The sequence below is a fragment of the Actinia tenebrosa genome, unplaced genomic scaffold (assembly GCF_029948245.1).
Source record: "Actinia tenebrosa isolate PJP-AT-01 unplaced genomic scaffold, QUT_ActTen_1.0 PGA_scaffold7__59_contigs__length_16204524, whole genome shotgun sequence".
Taxonomy (NCBI): domain Eukaryota; kingdom Metazoa; phylum Cnidaria; class Anthozoa; order Actiniaria; family Actiniidae; genus Actinia; species Actinia tenebrosa.
The window spans coordinates 12,397,008-12,410,715 of NW_028292584.1; the positions used below are offsets into that span (position 1 = coordinate 12,397,008).

General features: G+C 35.1%; 1 protein-coding gene across 3 annotated transcripts; it reads left to right on the forward strand.

Annotated features, from left to right (window-relative positions):
* Window positions 1-5,675: 5,675 nt before the first annotated feature.
* LOC148905656 (uncharacterized) lies at window positions 5,676-7,333 on the forward strand. Of its 3 annotated transcripts, none has more exons than XR_016121631.1 (3): window positions 5,676-5,964; window positions 6,287-6,333; window positions 7,167-7,333. XR_016121631.1 is itself a non-coding variant. In XM_089039586.1 (3 exons), the coding sequence occupies exons 1-3, from the start codon at window positions 5,815-5,817 to the stop codon at window positions 7,203-7,205; spliced, it is 351 nt and encodes a 116-aa protein (XP_088895712.1). In that variant the 5' UTR covers window positions 5,676-5,814; the 3' UTR covers window positions 7,206-7,333. The 3 variants fall into 3 exon arrangements, 2 of the variants coding, with proteins under 2 accessions (XP_088895712.1, XP_088895713.1); XM_089039586.1 differs by having other exon boundaries at window positions 6,172-6,333; XM_089039587.1 differs by lacking the exon at window positions 6,287-6,333 and adding an exon at window positions 6,172-6,268.
* The last annotated feature ends 6,375 nt before the right edge of the window (window positions 7,334-13,708 follow it).

The window sequence follows — 13,708 nt, forward strand, 5'->3', positions numbered from 1 at the left end:
GTATACGGTGTTCTTCCATGAGTTTCGCTCAACATGCATTACCCATACTCTCCGCGGTTTTAGTCCTATTCTCCACAAAATCGAACACGCTATTTAAGGTAACTGTAAGCCCCAGTAGATAACTTCCTTTTTTGTATTTCTATTTGTAGAAAAGAAATTTTTTCAAAGGCAATTTTTTTCTATTCAGGTGCGATATACTCCTGCTTAACGTGTAAGGGATTATAAGGAATACACCTAATTCATGCGTGATACATTTCTACCTATATAACGGATACTTAAGCTTTCCTAGATCAGGTGTGATGTACTCATGGTTAAGGTATAAGAGATACTCAAAGATCAGAAGAAGGAAAACCCTAGTTCAGGTAAGGAATACTTCTTGCTCATGTAAGGAACTCGTATTACAAATAGAGGGACTCTCGTAATTAACGTCTTTTTTACATCTGGTTATAGTCCTGGACAAATACCTGATGAAAATAATACACGGAGCACAATGTTTTATAAGAACGTAAAAGCTCCTTCAATAATTTATGACTTGATGACGTGCTTTATGGTCGCTTTTTGACTAATTTCTGAGTATTTTTAAAGTTTCAAGAATATAATTCTCAAAATACAATCTTGCCTTCTTATTTGGATGTTAAGTTCAAACCCAACCACTTTTTCCTTGGAACTGCAATCTTTAAATTGGGGGTTAAAATATAGGAAAGTCTTCCATAGGAAAGCCATTACAGTGCGACTACACATTAACCAAGGCCACCCAAATAAATTTTAAATCTACCTCACAAATCACAATTTCTAACGCTACATAACAGATGAATAAGTGAATTCTGGGTTTAAACTGTTTCTTGTTCACTTCTGATAATACACACACACATGTATAAAGTAAAATATATGACTTTAGAGAGGAAAATGTGTAAAATCGTATCATTTAAATACTCAATTGTGTTTGGCGGCTAATTTGTCACGTACTAATTAGTTCAAATTAAGCACGTTTTTTTTTTTTGGTTATTCATAATGTTTTATTTTCCATATTGCCCTGCTAATTAGGAATTCGAGGCTTTATCTAGATGCATCGCTTAAAAGGCTATTGATGCATAATTAGCGCTCTATGAAGCTGCTTATTTTACTGCCCTCAAGAATATTACATTATATATACATATCATATTTTTATAATTTCTTACTTTACCGACTCTTTCATAAGTATTTTTACTATTGGATTATGACATCATACTCCAGAAATTTTCTGCTATCACTTGCGACAGGACATTGTTCTTAATCTTTAAGATTGGATCCTTATACCTGGAGCACTTTAAAATCATGGCCTCCTTTGTCGCTTTAAAGGTAAAGAAGCAGTTGTTATCGTTAGATGATGCAGCTCGCCCGATAAAATTATTTCATGGCGTTCTTTGGACTTCTTTAATATTCTAGATCGCTTCCCTCGTGCTGCCTGGATGAGTGAACAAGTGCATCGTGGCGTTAACCTTGAAAAACCTTTCCTTTCCTCTCCGTATACCGTTTATGCCACAAGTGGGTAAACATTCTAAGTATGTCTCCTTAATTGCAGGTCAGTGTGTAACAAAGCTATGATTATAAATGATGTTGCAGTAGTTGATGATGCAGTAGTTGAAACGATGTTGAACTCTAAGAAATTAGCGCTCAATAAATCAAAATAATAATGGTGATGATGATGATGATGATAATAAACCGGATTTTACCGTCCAGTTTCGTGCAAAAAAAATGGCGCACTTCTTTAGAGACTTCTTTAGATCCCTCTTCCATTTCGTTCCATTTCATATCAGTTGCTAGGAGCGCGCGTGTTACGAAGGGAGAATTAATTGCGCGCGCTATTTTTTTTTTTTTTTTTTTTTTTTTTGTCTTTTAAGATACGCTATATGATCTTAATTGCCTATTAAGCTACGATAGCTATCAGGCAATGTTCTTCCTCTGTCTCTATTAAAGAGAGCATATGATTCATTAGCAATCTTCCATGCCTCCAGCCATTTCCTCTGGTGCAATCGTTCTTCTTTATAAACTACAGAACTACCAAGCCAGTTAATGCCGTGGCCAGTCTTCATGGCGTACTCTGCTAGAGCTGACTTATCCGGACGGTTCAGTCTTAGAGCTGCTTGGTGTTCTTTTTCTCTGGTCTTAAGTGCTAGTTTCGTCTCACCGATGTACTTTAAAAACAATTAATTCTCCCTTCGTAACACGCGCGCTCCTAGCAACTGATACATTTAACTTTAGCACGCGCACATTGTTATGTTGCGTGTTTTCTTGTAAAATTGTCACAACCGTTTACCCTGATGAAGAGCAAGATGCTCGAAAGCTTGGCTTGATTTATAATTAAAAAGCTGATGAATCATAACTATCATGAATCTTAACTCGGCTTACAAACACTTATTGGATATATTTCTTTTCTTTTATTGTCTTGAAATAACTTAAAAACTTGCCAAAAAGCATCTATTTTAATATATCTGATCTTCTTAAACAGCCAAAACTAAGGAAAATAGTCAAAACGCAATTTATCTACCACGACGAAATGAACGAGTGATTTTAATAATGCGAAGTCCAAGATTTTAGTCAATTTGGTAAAAATGTCCGTATTCAATTGATTTAGATATGCCCAAGCGAACGTTTAGAAAAATGTCTTCGGTGTAATCGCGCCTAAAGACGATTCGCCTCCTCCGTCCCTTCCTACCCCTTCCCTCAAAGCGCTGCTACGCAGACTATCTAAACGTTCGCTTGGACATATCGAAATTTTAATTGAATGTCAACTTTTGGAGCTCTTGTAGCCTGGTTTTCCATGTTGTGTTCAAGAGAGGCATGCCTTAGTGGGTCGCCAAGGCTAAATTTTTCAGGGCTAAAGTGATGCTTTTCGCAAACTTTCATATATTTTGCTACGAAGTTGTCTTTAGGCGCGATTACGCGGAGCAATATTGCGCTGTTGTATCACCGTTGCGAGTCAACATGTAAGCTCGTGCTAAATAAGGGATGGACCATTAGAGACAGGCATTTTGGTTGCATGATATTTATTTTTTGGGGATCAATCCTTGCACGTTATTTTTTTGCGCACAGTTAGATATTTTCCTTCTAGCAGAAGATGTTGCACGATGCTTTTTGAGGTTTAAGTGCTTGCTCGATATTTTTGGGGGGATTTGATTTACGCAACCCCTATCAACTAACTAGTGGCCCGTCCTTAAGATCCCGCTTTATCAGGTGTTGTTTTGATAGATCCCTGAATACCTCTTGAATCGCGCATCTTGCAAAAACCCCAGGAAATTGTAAAAAGCAAGACATTTTTACGAAATTAACTAAAATCTTGGATGTAATTTAAATACTCCTTAATAGAAAATTCTAATTTTTTAAATATTCATGAAGCCGCTATTTTGTTTCTAAAAATAGTAACAAAATGGCGGCTTCATGATCATTCAAAAAATCATATCTTTTAATTCCCATATCAGAAATAAAAATTTTTTGCATTTTTGAACTCGTCATGTGCAGTTCTTTCAAATGCGCTAGTTAGAATTTTCCATTGAGGAGTATTTCGATTTTCCGTTAAAATTGATGACGTCATTTTCCCGCCAAAAATGTCAAAATTTAAAAAAGTAAAACGACAGAGTTGTGAGATTTGTTAGACTCTTTAATGTTACCAAGTTTCAAGAAATTTTAATGGAACACACAAAACGTTTTGCCTAAATGAAACATTTTTAAGCCCTTCTAGCCCGACGTGCATTTATTTTCCAAAACATTTTCCTACATCGACATCTTGAGGGCAGATTTAAACATTTGAACATAACAAAAGCACAAGACAAGCACTATGCACGTGCAGAAACTCAATGCAAACGATCAAATAAATGAGATCATTGGGTGATATTTTTAGAATAGATTCTAAATATAGCATCAAAGTGTGCAGATGATGGGGCACGGGGATTCCTTCTCTTATTAGTTTAACAATTCTCATGGTTTGCATTATCAACACTCAATTTGCATAACCTTCAAAACAGTTCATATACCTTGCCAAACGCATCATAACATTGTATTTTATGGTGCCTTTTTCGCCTGGGCATATCTAAATTAATTGAATACGGACATTTTTACCAAATTAACAAAAATCTTGGACTTCGTATTATTAAAATCACTTGTTTTGAACTAAGTTGTTCATTTCGTCGTGGTAGGTAAATTGCGTTTTGACTATTTTCCTTAGTCTGGGCTGTTTAAGAAGATCAGATATATTAAAATAGATCCTTTCTGACAAGTTTTTAAGTTATTTCAAGACAATAAAAAAAAAAGGAATATAGTTTTGAAAAATATCAACCTTTGATCAGTAGATTGAAGTAAAAAACTTAAGTAACCCGTTCTGGACTTGGGAGAAAAAAGCTTTTTAGTGAGGGGGGGTTTGTCTTGATTTCGAAAAGCCGTCAAATGGGTATGAATACTTATTTTTCTCCTTTTTTTCCCTTTTGCTTAACATTCAAAATTTTGCTTATTTTTGACACTAGAATGAATGTGAAAGTCAGGAAAAATAATAGTTTGTTCAAGCGTTTAATATTTTGCGAGCAGTGACGACTTAAATACGGGCAATTTTAAATTGAAAATAAATGCAAATTTAGCGATAACGGTGGTCCAGGATTTATGCGCTGTAAAAAAATCATTTTGATGAATTTCGAGAAAATAAAGTCATTTTCATTACTTACTAGTAATTACCTTTCTATGGTAAAAGTTTGAGGGAAAACTGTTTTCTGACCCGAAATGCAGTGGGCCGCTTTTACAGAGACTGCCTCTTAAACTTGCGATCGTTCCTCACGGAAAAGGTGTGAAGTTTGCTTCAAGTTGCTCTTTGAATATTAAAAAGAATATCAAATCATTATTTTTTTTTTTTTTCCGATTCGGTACATCACATGCTCATTTATTTCATTATACTTATTATTATTATTTAATCTTACCAAAAGTTCTCTCACACAGGTCTTCATCTTGGGGAATGTTTTCTTTTTCTCGCTCTCCTAGGTCGACCTGGCACGAACTGTCTTCAATCTTCTTCCCAGAAGATGTGCTAAGTAAATCCTTTCTTCTGGAACTAAAACACTGGGAATCGTATCAAGAGCTTCTATTCTAGTATTAGTCGAGGAAAGAGCCAATGCGAGTATTTGCTGCAAAACGACAATAACGTTTTTTGTATATTTTTTGTCACTTTTACGTAGTACGTCAATCGATTAGCGTGTCGAAAACAATGGTTTTATTGGGTTCGTATTCAAATAGTATACTTTTACGGAAAATTCCTCAGGTGTGAGAACTTGCTTATTTTCTTTAAAACACGTAGAGAGATTGTTGAATAAAACACTTGATATTCCTTTTGGACACGGTTTCAAAGGTACAGGTGGCATATTTTTGTTTTTATCGCGATTATCGCTACTAGTATTTTTGATTTTTCTAATTTTACGTGGCTGTTCATCTTTGCTTTTTTTCTGCCAGAACTTTTTTCTTTTTCTTCCTAGGTGAATTTTTGTCATCTTGGGTTTTTCTACAGGATTTTTCCTTTTTTTTTTTTTTTTTTTTTTTTTGAAAAAGTTTGTGATAAAAACAAAAATTTAAATATCCCGCTCTTGGTTGGTCTTTAAATTCGCGGTGGCTATAGCAACCACGCGAAAATCTTCAATTTGTACTGCGCATGCGCGCGTTAATAGAAAACAAAAGAATTTCAGACGCCATTTTGTTTGGAATGCACAGTCTGTAGGTTTTCTGATCAACGTTCTCAGAATTTAGAGGCATTCGATGGAAGGGCTTCCAAGAGGATCAAAACTAGAGACGAAGGACTAGCACATGAGCATATCAACAAGTACATCGTCCTTTTATTTGGAGATAAATCACTCGTCAAAATGTGCCCGAAAGGGAAAAACCTCAAGACATGGTCATCTTTGTTCCTGTTGTATTTCAAATCTAACCAGTAAATTGAGGAAATCTTTCTTTAAGGTGAGAAATTATTCTTTGATGTTTTCATTTTGTTGAATTATAACTTTTAGTTGAAAGCTGATCGTCTGAAATAGGAGGCTGTTTGATGGCCAAATTTGCGTGTAAGCTAATTTTTACTCAAATTCAAAGTCAATTTACTCGAAAGTTTTACTATTCCCCAAGATGGAAATTACCTCTATTAGAATGGCCTTTCTTTTATCTTTACAGGTGTGCAATTTTTTTGTACTGAAAAATTGTGTGGCATATGGTGTTAAAGGAAATATTAAGACCATCCCAGCTACCTCAGCATATCCTCAAATCTTGGGTAATTTTCCTTGTTTAGGTTTACCAAGATCTTCAAGTTTTTGGTTGTTGAAATATCTATATAAGGTAGCTTGAACACCTCAATCTTGTTTATTGTAGTTGTTTTTTAAATTGCTTATCTTTGTCACCAAAAATACTGGCATAGTTCGTAAGACTTTTATTGCTAAAATATCATTACAGTGAATGCTACCCCGAGTAAGAAAAAGTAAAATTTCTATTTATTTTTGCTTTTCCCCAAATTTCTATTTGTTATCATTTAAGAGCTAATAAGCTATAGAATTAACTGGGCATAGTCATTTGCCTTGAAAAATTGTGCAGGCTTTACACAGTAATTTCAAACAGCTGACCTGTCATGCCTAAATCGGCCATCTTGGCTCACTGTTGTACGCTAATGCAGTAAACTCGTGTTCTTTTCACACTCTAGAAATGACAAGGCAGTTCTAATTTGTATTAAAATCTAAAAGTAAAAACAGAAGTTATGGCCTTAAATTATTTTTTGAAGATTTTTCACTTTCACTATGTAAATAACTAATATTACACTATGTGCTATGAATGCATGGATAAGAAAGGATATATATATAAGGTACTGGATAGAGGAAGTTTAAAGGGTTACAAACCATGGAAGAAATAAAAACTATCATAGCTCTTAGAGCTGCCCAAGGTAGATAATAATCTAGCTACTTACAGTCTGTAATAAATGGTTTCCAAAATTGTTGAAACAATTTTCAGTTGATGTGAACTTCTAGAGAAATTTGTTATAAGCTTATAATTATTATTAGGATCCCAACCTCTCAATGGGGCCTCAGCCATAATCTTTAGGAAGAAATTTCTTTACATACTAATTAGGAAAAGGATAATTAAATGTAATAACAATATAGTTTCTTTGTTCCTGTCTATAGGTAGAGGTGTATGATGAAAAGGTAGTCTGCTGGTCCTGAGAAGAAGGAAGGTGGATAGGAATGAATTATTTTTCAAACTACAAGGAGTGAATGTTGTTTTGAATTGTTCCTTTCTATATTTTCATTGTAAAGACTAAATTAAAATTAAAATTTAATTAAACCGACAAGCTGCACTGTTGTATTGATGTACTGGTCCAATCCTATGACAATCACTATAGTAAATGAGGCTGCAATATACTATCATTTTTAGTCTAATATATAGATGTCCACAACTGACCAGGTCTGACCAAATTTGTTTTTTAATCTTGGGATGCATGACAGCATCATTAGGATTAATTTAGATGGGTATCTCATGACATTTTTCATGGATGGTGATACAATTAATTTGATTATATGCTATTCTGTTAATTTTCTGCACAGGTTGTTCATGATCATGGTTATGAAATGAATAAAACTAAAGATTTCTTTTACTTCATATGTAAATCCTCTATTAAATTAAGCTGGGAGGGGGGGGGGGGGGCTTATTTATTTCAGGTAGTTTGATGGGGGCTTATTGGCTCATTGGAGAGGGGGACTTAAGTATTGATTTAGCCCAAATGCAGTAGGTCCTAAGCTGTCAGGTTCATCATTTCATCATGTTCGATGACAGTACAGACCCATAGAAACCTGACTTTGATTTGTTAAATTCACAAGGAACTAGAGTGCAGAGTGGGAAAAACTGAAGTGGGAAGGTCATGCAACCACAAATAAGGGCCAAATTAGTTTGATTTAACATGTTGGTGAACTATCAAGACTTTAATAAATCACATTTAATCAGTATACATGTTTCTTTAATTGGGAAGGTTTGGCTTTTAAAAATTCTTTCTTTAGAAAGGGGGTTACTTATTAGAAAGGGGGGGTTTATTCGAGAGGGGATGCTTAATAGAGGATTTACGGCAAGTGCATATATACTTTATTGGGCCTTTTCTTTCTCTTATATATTAAGTCAGTCTAACCATGAAACATGAGTAAAAAAGGAAATTTTTCCAGTTAGAGAATTTTCTATGATTGTAACCACTTTCAAATATGCTTGCAAGATGAAAACAAGTACAGTACTTGTACAGTGAAATAATAATTATTCACGACTCTACCCCAACGCGGTGATTGTAGGTTAATTTAATTTAGGAATAAACCATCAATCTTGTCATTAAGAAAGAATTAACCGAGTTACCTCCCTTACCTCTATCTATTTTAGCGCCTTTCAACACTAATCTCTCTTTCTCAACGTTGAAATTTCCACATTTTATTAAAATAAAGAGTAAAATAACGACCTAGCGACAACCTTTTTCATAAGGTAATATAATATCCATTCGATAGCGTTTTAAATGGTCTCCAAAGGACACAGAGAACTAGTAAACAAGCGCTGTTAGACAGAAAGTATTCCGCCATCTTGGGCAATCTCTGCAGGCTCAATTCAGCGGTTTTTCTATTAAAAGTTATATTTGCACGCATGCGCAGACAAAATGCCTACGTGCTGCATGGGCATGCATGTGCTTGCACATGGTCTCTGCAGTCTACGTCAAGAATTTTTTCAGGGTTTCTTTTGGTGTCCATTGATCTGCTGTAGCCACCATCTTTTGGAACATAACGGGGAAATATATCACCCCAAGGGAAATTAATCGTTCAAGAAGCTGAAGTAAGTACTTATCAATGAAATATTTCTACATGTAATGCATGGTTCTTAGCGAAACAATTTGACTTCGACGCGAGAACAGTTTACGTTCTCTTGTTCTTGTTCTCTTGGTCGCTGACTTTAGTAATTCTGTACAAAATAGCAGCAAAATAGTTGCAATTAGATATAGATTGCATGCCATGATCCTATAAAGGATCTTTCAAGAGCAGAAGGGATCTTGAAACAGGATCCTGGGCAGAACATTGGTTTGCTCTTTTTTTTTTGATGGTTTTCCGAGCACGTTACGTATGTTCAGAAGGGATTACTTATGTAACTTTGTATTGTGGTGTGTTGATTCCATGCTTTATCAAAAGTTTTCGGGGACTATATGTCCATCGACCTGCACCTTTGCTAATGTTACATGTGATTAATGGAGTGACAATGCACTTCAACTATGAAATTGTTAATATCTAAATTGTGCTAAAAAAAGGTCTTTGTACTATCTTGTACCATTTAGTTTTTACAGAATTTCACATTTTAATGGTATATACATATCAGCAGACCATATAATTTTTTTATTGCTATTTAATTGCTATTAATATCCTATTTTCTATAAACAATTAAACATTGACAAATATACAACATATTAACTCAATTAAAGTGGCTTATTATAAGTGCCTTTCTATTGTCTGAAAAAAAAAAAACATATCATATATATACATATACATACATATTGGTATATACATATCAACAGACAATTAAAAGTCACTTAGAGTATAATTTATTGCTATTAATTCTTTAGCATCACAAAGGAGCAAGTTCAAGAGTTGTTCAAGTTAAAAAACTGTAGTATTTGATGGTATTTTTTAAATCTAATTTACATATACTGAATTAAAAGTTTTCTGCTATGAGAGCTTCAGTAGCATTTTGTTAATGGCATACAGTACTGAAAATTATCGATTTGACAAATAGCATTCATGGTACAAGCTAGTATAACTTTCAATGTAACTTATTGCAAAATCTTTATACATTCTCACCAAAGTAGGCAATTCAGACAACATTAGAAAAGGTTTTCCTTGAAGATTTACAAAGGAATGAATAAAGTTCATTTCCTGTATTCAAAATTTTTATCAAATCCACAGGAGAAGTTATGGAGTAACAGACCTTATTCGTGGTGTGACAATGTTTTCCCAATTCAGCATGACAAACCTCCAGGGGATTCATTTTCTTTTGTTTTTACTCATCGAAAAATTTATGAGTATCCCAAAGGATACGAAAGGAATAACGATGATATCCCGACAAGTTTCAAAACAATAGCTCTTCATTCACCCAGAGGTTTGTCACGCTGAATTTGGAAAACATTGTCACACAACGAATAAGGTATATTGTTGACATAAAGTAGACAACTGAATGAAATTGAAGTACATTGTTTTCCAGCATTTTCTCCAAATAACCCTCTCGTTACCTTGACTATAAGGAGCATGAATAGTCTTACAGGGATCAAGAAACTTGGGACCAGGATTGTTTTCTATTGTGATAATGCACCTATCAGTGGCTTCCCCATGGGGTCGACCCCTGGGCTGACCAGGGAGATGGGTGGGAGAATTTAGGAGGATTGGATCCAGTTATTCCCCCTGGGGTTGGGAAAATTTGCGACATTGGTTTCATGGTTAAAAACTGAGGTGGGGGATTGTAATGAAATTATTTTCATTGCGGAGGTTACCAGGGGGATTGATTTTCCTCTCTAGCTAAAGAAATAGCTCCTATTTTAAAAATTTTAAGACCACGGACGTTTTTGGTTGGGCTGGGTTACCTGTGTTATTTGCCAATACCCAGATGCATCTCTGCTCGTCAAGATGGCTGACGAGGTGAGAGAATTCAACTGTGAAGTATGTTTTTTGACATTCTTTGTTGTTTCATAGATACGAATTCGAAGGTAACTTGATTTTTTTTACTTTCAAATGTGAATTCTTCAATTCATGACACTTTTTTTCTCTCAATCTTTTCAATGAAAAACTACCTGAAATATCGAGCAAACCGCACGGGTTACACGTTGAGTTCAGTTTTCAAAATATAATAACAATAATTTCAACCAAGATGAGGGAGATTGTCGATTTGAATGCCTCGACCAAGGGACATTGAAAAGAACAACTTCCTTACCCCTGGGAAAAATGATCAACATTGTTTATGAATTTTTACAATCTCCCTGGTCCGCCAGGGGGTCGACCCCACGGGGAAGCCGCTGATAGGTGCATAAGGTTAAATGACTTATTCTGCGAGTCACATTTATAATGTAAACACTTAAGCTTACTTTCAAGTTTGACCTATTGCGACAAGCAGTTTGTTTACAAAATTATGATTTTCAATGGCTTTTGTTTCTTTGTCTTGTATTATGTCAGTCATGATGCTGTATATGGTGGGGAGATTTCAAATGTAATATTTTCAAGCGCATAGTGGACTGAATTTGTATGACATGTTCGTCAGCACACACGAAGCTTTGACAATTAGCTCGAGTCAGAACAACAAAAATTGGTCGATTTTAAAAAAAATACATGTAAAAATGCACAAGATAATGATTCAGTTCAGTATCTTAGAGGAATTCTGTTAGTTGAAGATTTTGAAGTGGTACTCAACTCAGTATGCTCTCTTTACATGTAATCTTCTCCAGCAAACACCTCAACATTCCAGCAACTTGTATTTCTTTCCATGTGCTTTTCCCGAGGAGACTCCGAAGAAAAACCCGAACCCGCAGAAACACGTACATACCTCATAAAAGTTGAAAATGCCGAAAATGTCTCAAATGCAGTTGAATGCTATAAATTAATCACGAATCCTCCGAAATTGCATCGACACAAAATCGCTAAAACTTCGAGGACATTCGTGATTGTTCGTTGCTTCTTCGTTGCTTCCGATGCCAACTTGTGTCATGCCGAACGCTGGTTTGTAATCCTAAGGTCATGGCCCTTTGGACCTGACCAATATGCCTTTTTGCAATAACAAGTCACATGACCCCACCCCCTTAAAACGAACAGTTGTGTCAAAATGAACATCAAAAAATGAAAAAAAGCACCTCAATATTTGTAGGTAAGCAAAGTTTCAGCTCATAACGGAACACAGGAGAAAAGGCATTAAATAGGAAATTGAATATTTTATTAGGATTTGTAGGAAAAGTGCTCTGGTGGGCAAAATTGATTGATTGAATCAACTTAAAAATATTTATTTACTTTATTTTAATTAATTCATTTATTAATGTTTTTTGTTATTGTTATCTTTTTAGACATGTTTCTTCCTCAAGTAATTCCATCATTGTCTTCAGTCTTCCTTCTTGTTGTTTCATGTATGATGGCCGTATATCTTTCAGGTAAGCTACTCCCCTAAACTTACCATCATCATCATCATATTTTCCCTTTGAAGTGCACATGACCTATTCAACAATACTTTCAGTACTGATTCTACAAAAAGTAAATAGTTGAATGGTAAAATACAGTACTTTTTGATTTGAGTGATGTGTCTTTAAGTCTTTAAGATCCTACCAGCTCACTAGATACACCGTGCTGACGAGGCCCAATACAGGCTGAAACAGCTGTCTATGGTTTCTAGTTGAGATGGCTCATTTTTTTTTACGTGACTTGAAGTTGTAAAAGGTCCATTGGCCCTCTTCTTCAGTGGGTTCATACAAGGCTCATAATTTACCTATTACGCAAGGTCTTTAAGTTATGAAGGTTTATACTTTTTATACCATTATGTTAATGACTGTGGGTTTACCTAAAAGGTAATTTTGATTTTTTTATCATAATTATGGCCAGCATTTCATATTAAGACTTACAGAATATACCCTCAAATACCTTAATGGTTGGGAATCTAATCTCCAGGAGTCGTATCTAGTCTGATGTCTTCATCCTCATTCCTCTAGCTGGTTGGGTGTCTTTAACCAGCAAGTATTCTATCCTAGTCCATATTTTTCTAGATATTCTTCTATCAAAGAGGATCTGCTTTTGAAGTGCATCAGTTACATATCCATTCTGCATTCTTTGTAAAAAAACAACTAAGACCTATTTGTTTGAGATCATTTGCACGCTCAGTCGAGTTCAGTTTCATGCTTCGTGAAATGTTCCATGCTTTAATCAACCTAATTCTTAAGCAAATGTAATATTTTGTCATAAACAGGGCTTACAAATTTGAGTTTTTTGTCATAAACAGGGTACCCCTTTCAGAATCCCAGCGGAACACCCCTACCCAAATCCTGTCGGAGTACCCCCCCCCCCCCCCCCCCCCCCCGGTGTCCATCTTACATTTTCTGGAAACAACAATGGCATCTTATCTTTGTTATGAATGATTTACTCTCTCGTCAACATCAGTTAATAACATCAATAATCCTCTCTAAGTTGCATCACGGTAGTACATGTTCCATGATACATTAACTAATCTTGTATTCTTTTCCAGATGGGATTTCATGGCTTGCTGTACCAGATAAACACACCAACGTAGAACAAGGACGCTCTTTTGGCCTGCACTGGCATTATGAGATGGAGAAAAACGAAACATTTTTGTCCTCCGAGATTGATTTTTTTGTAGACTCTAAACCACTTCCCACGACCATGGCTTCAAGACATGTGGGAGAAAGTACCTATTACAAACATCAAAGGAATGATTTTCCATTCTCAGTTTTTGGAAAAAATAATGTTACCCTTATGGTGCACAGTGCTGCAGTTGGACAGAATATCACCTACTGTTGTGAAGTAGCGTGGAGATCCACAGCTGAAAAACAAAATAAAAGACATTGTTCTAAAGTATTTGTATACGGTAAATTAAATTTAAAATTTACAAATTCCATAACTATTTATAAATAACATAAATAACTATTTATAAATAACATCACCAAGATGTGGCT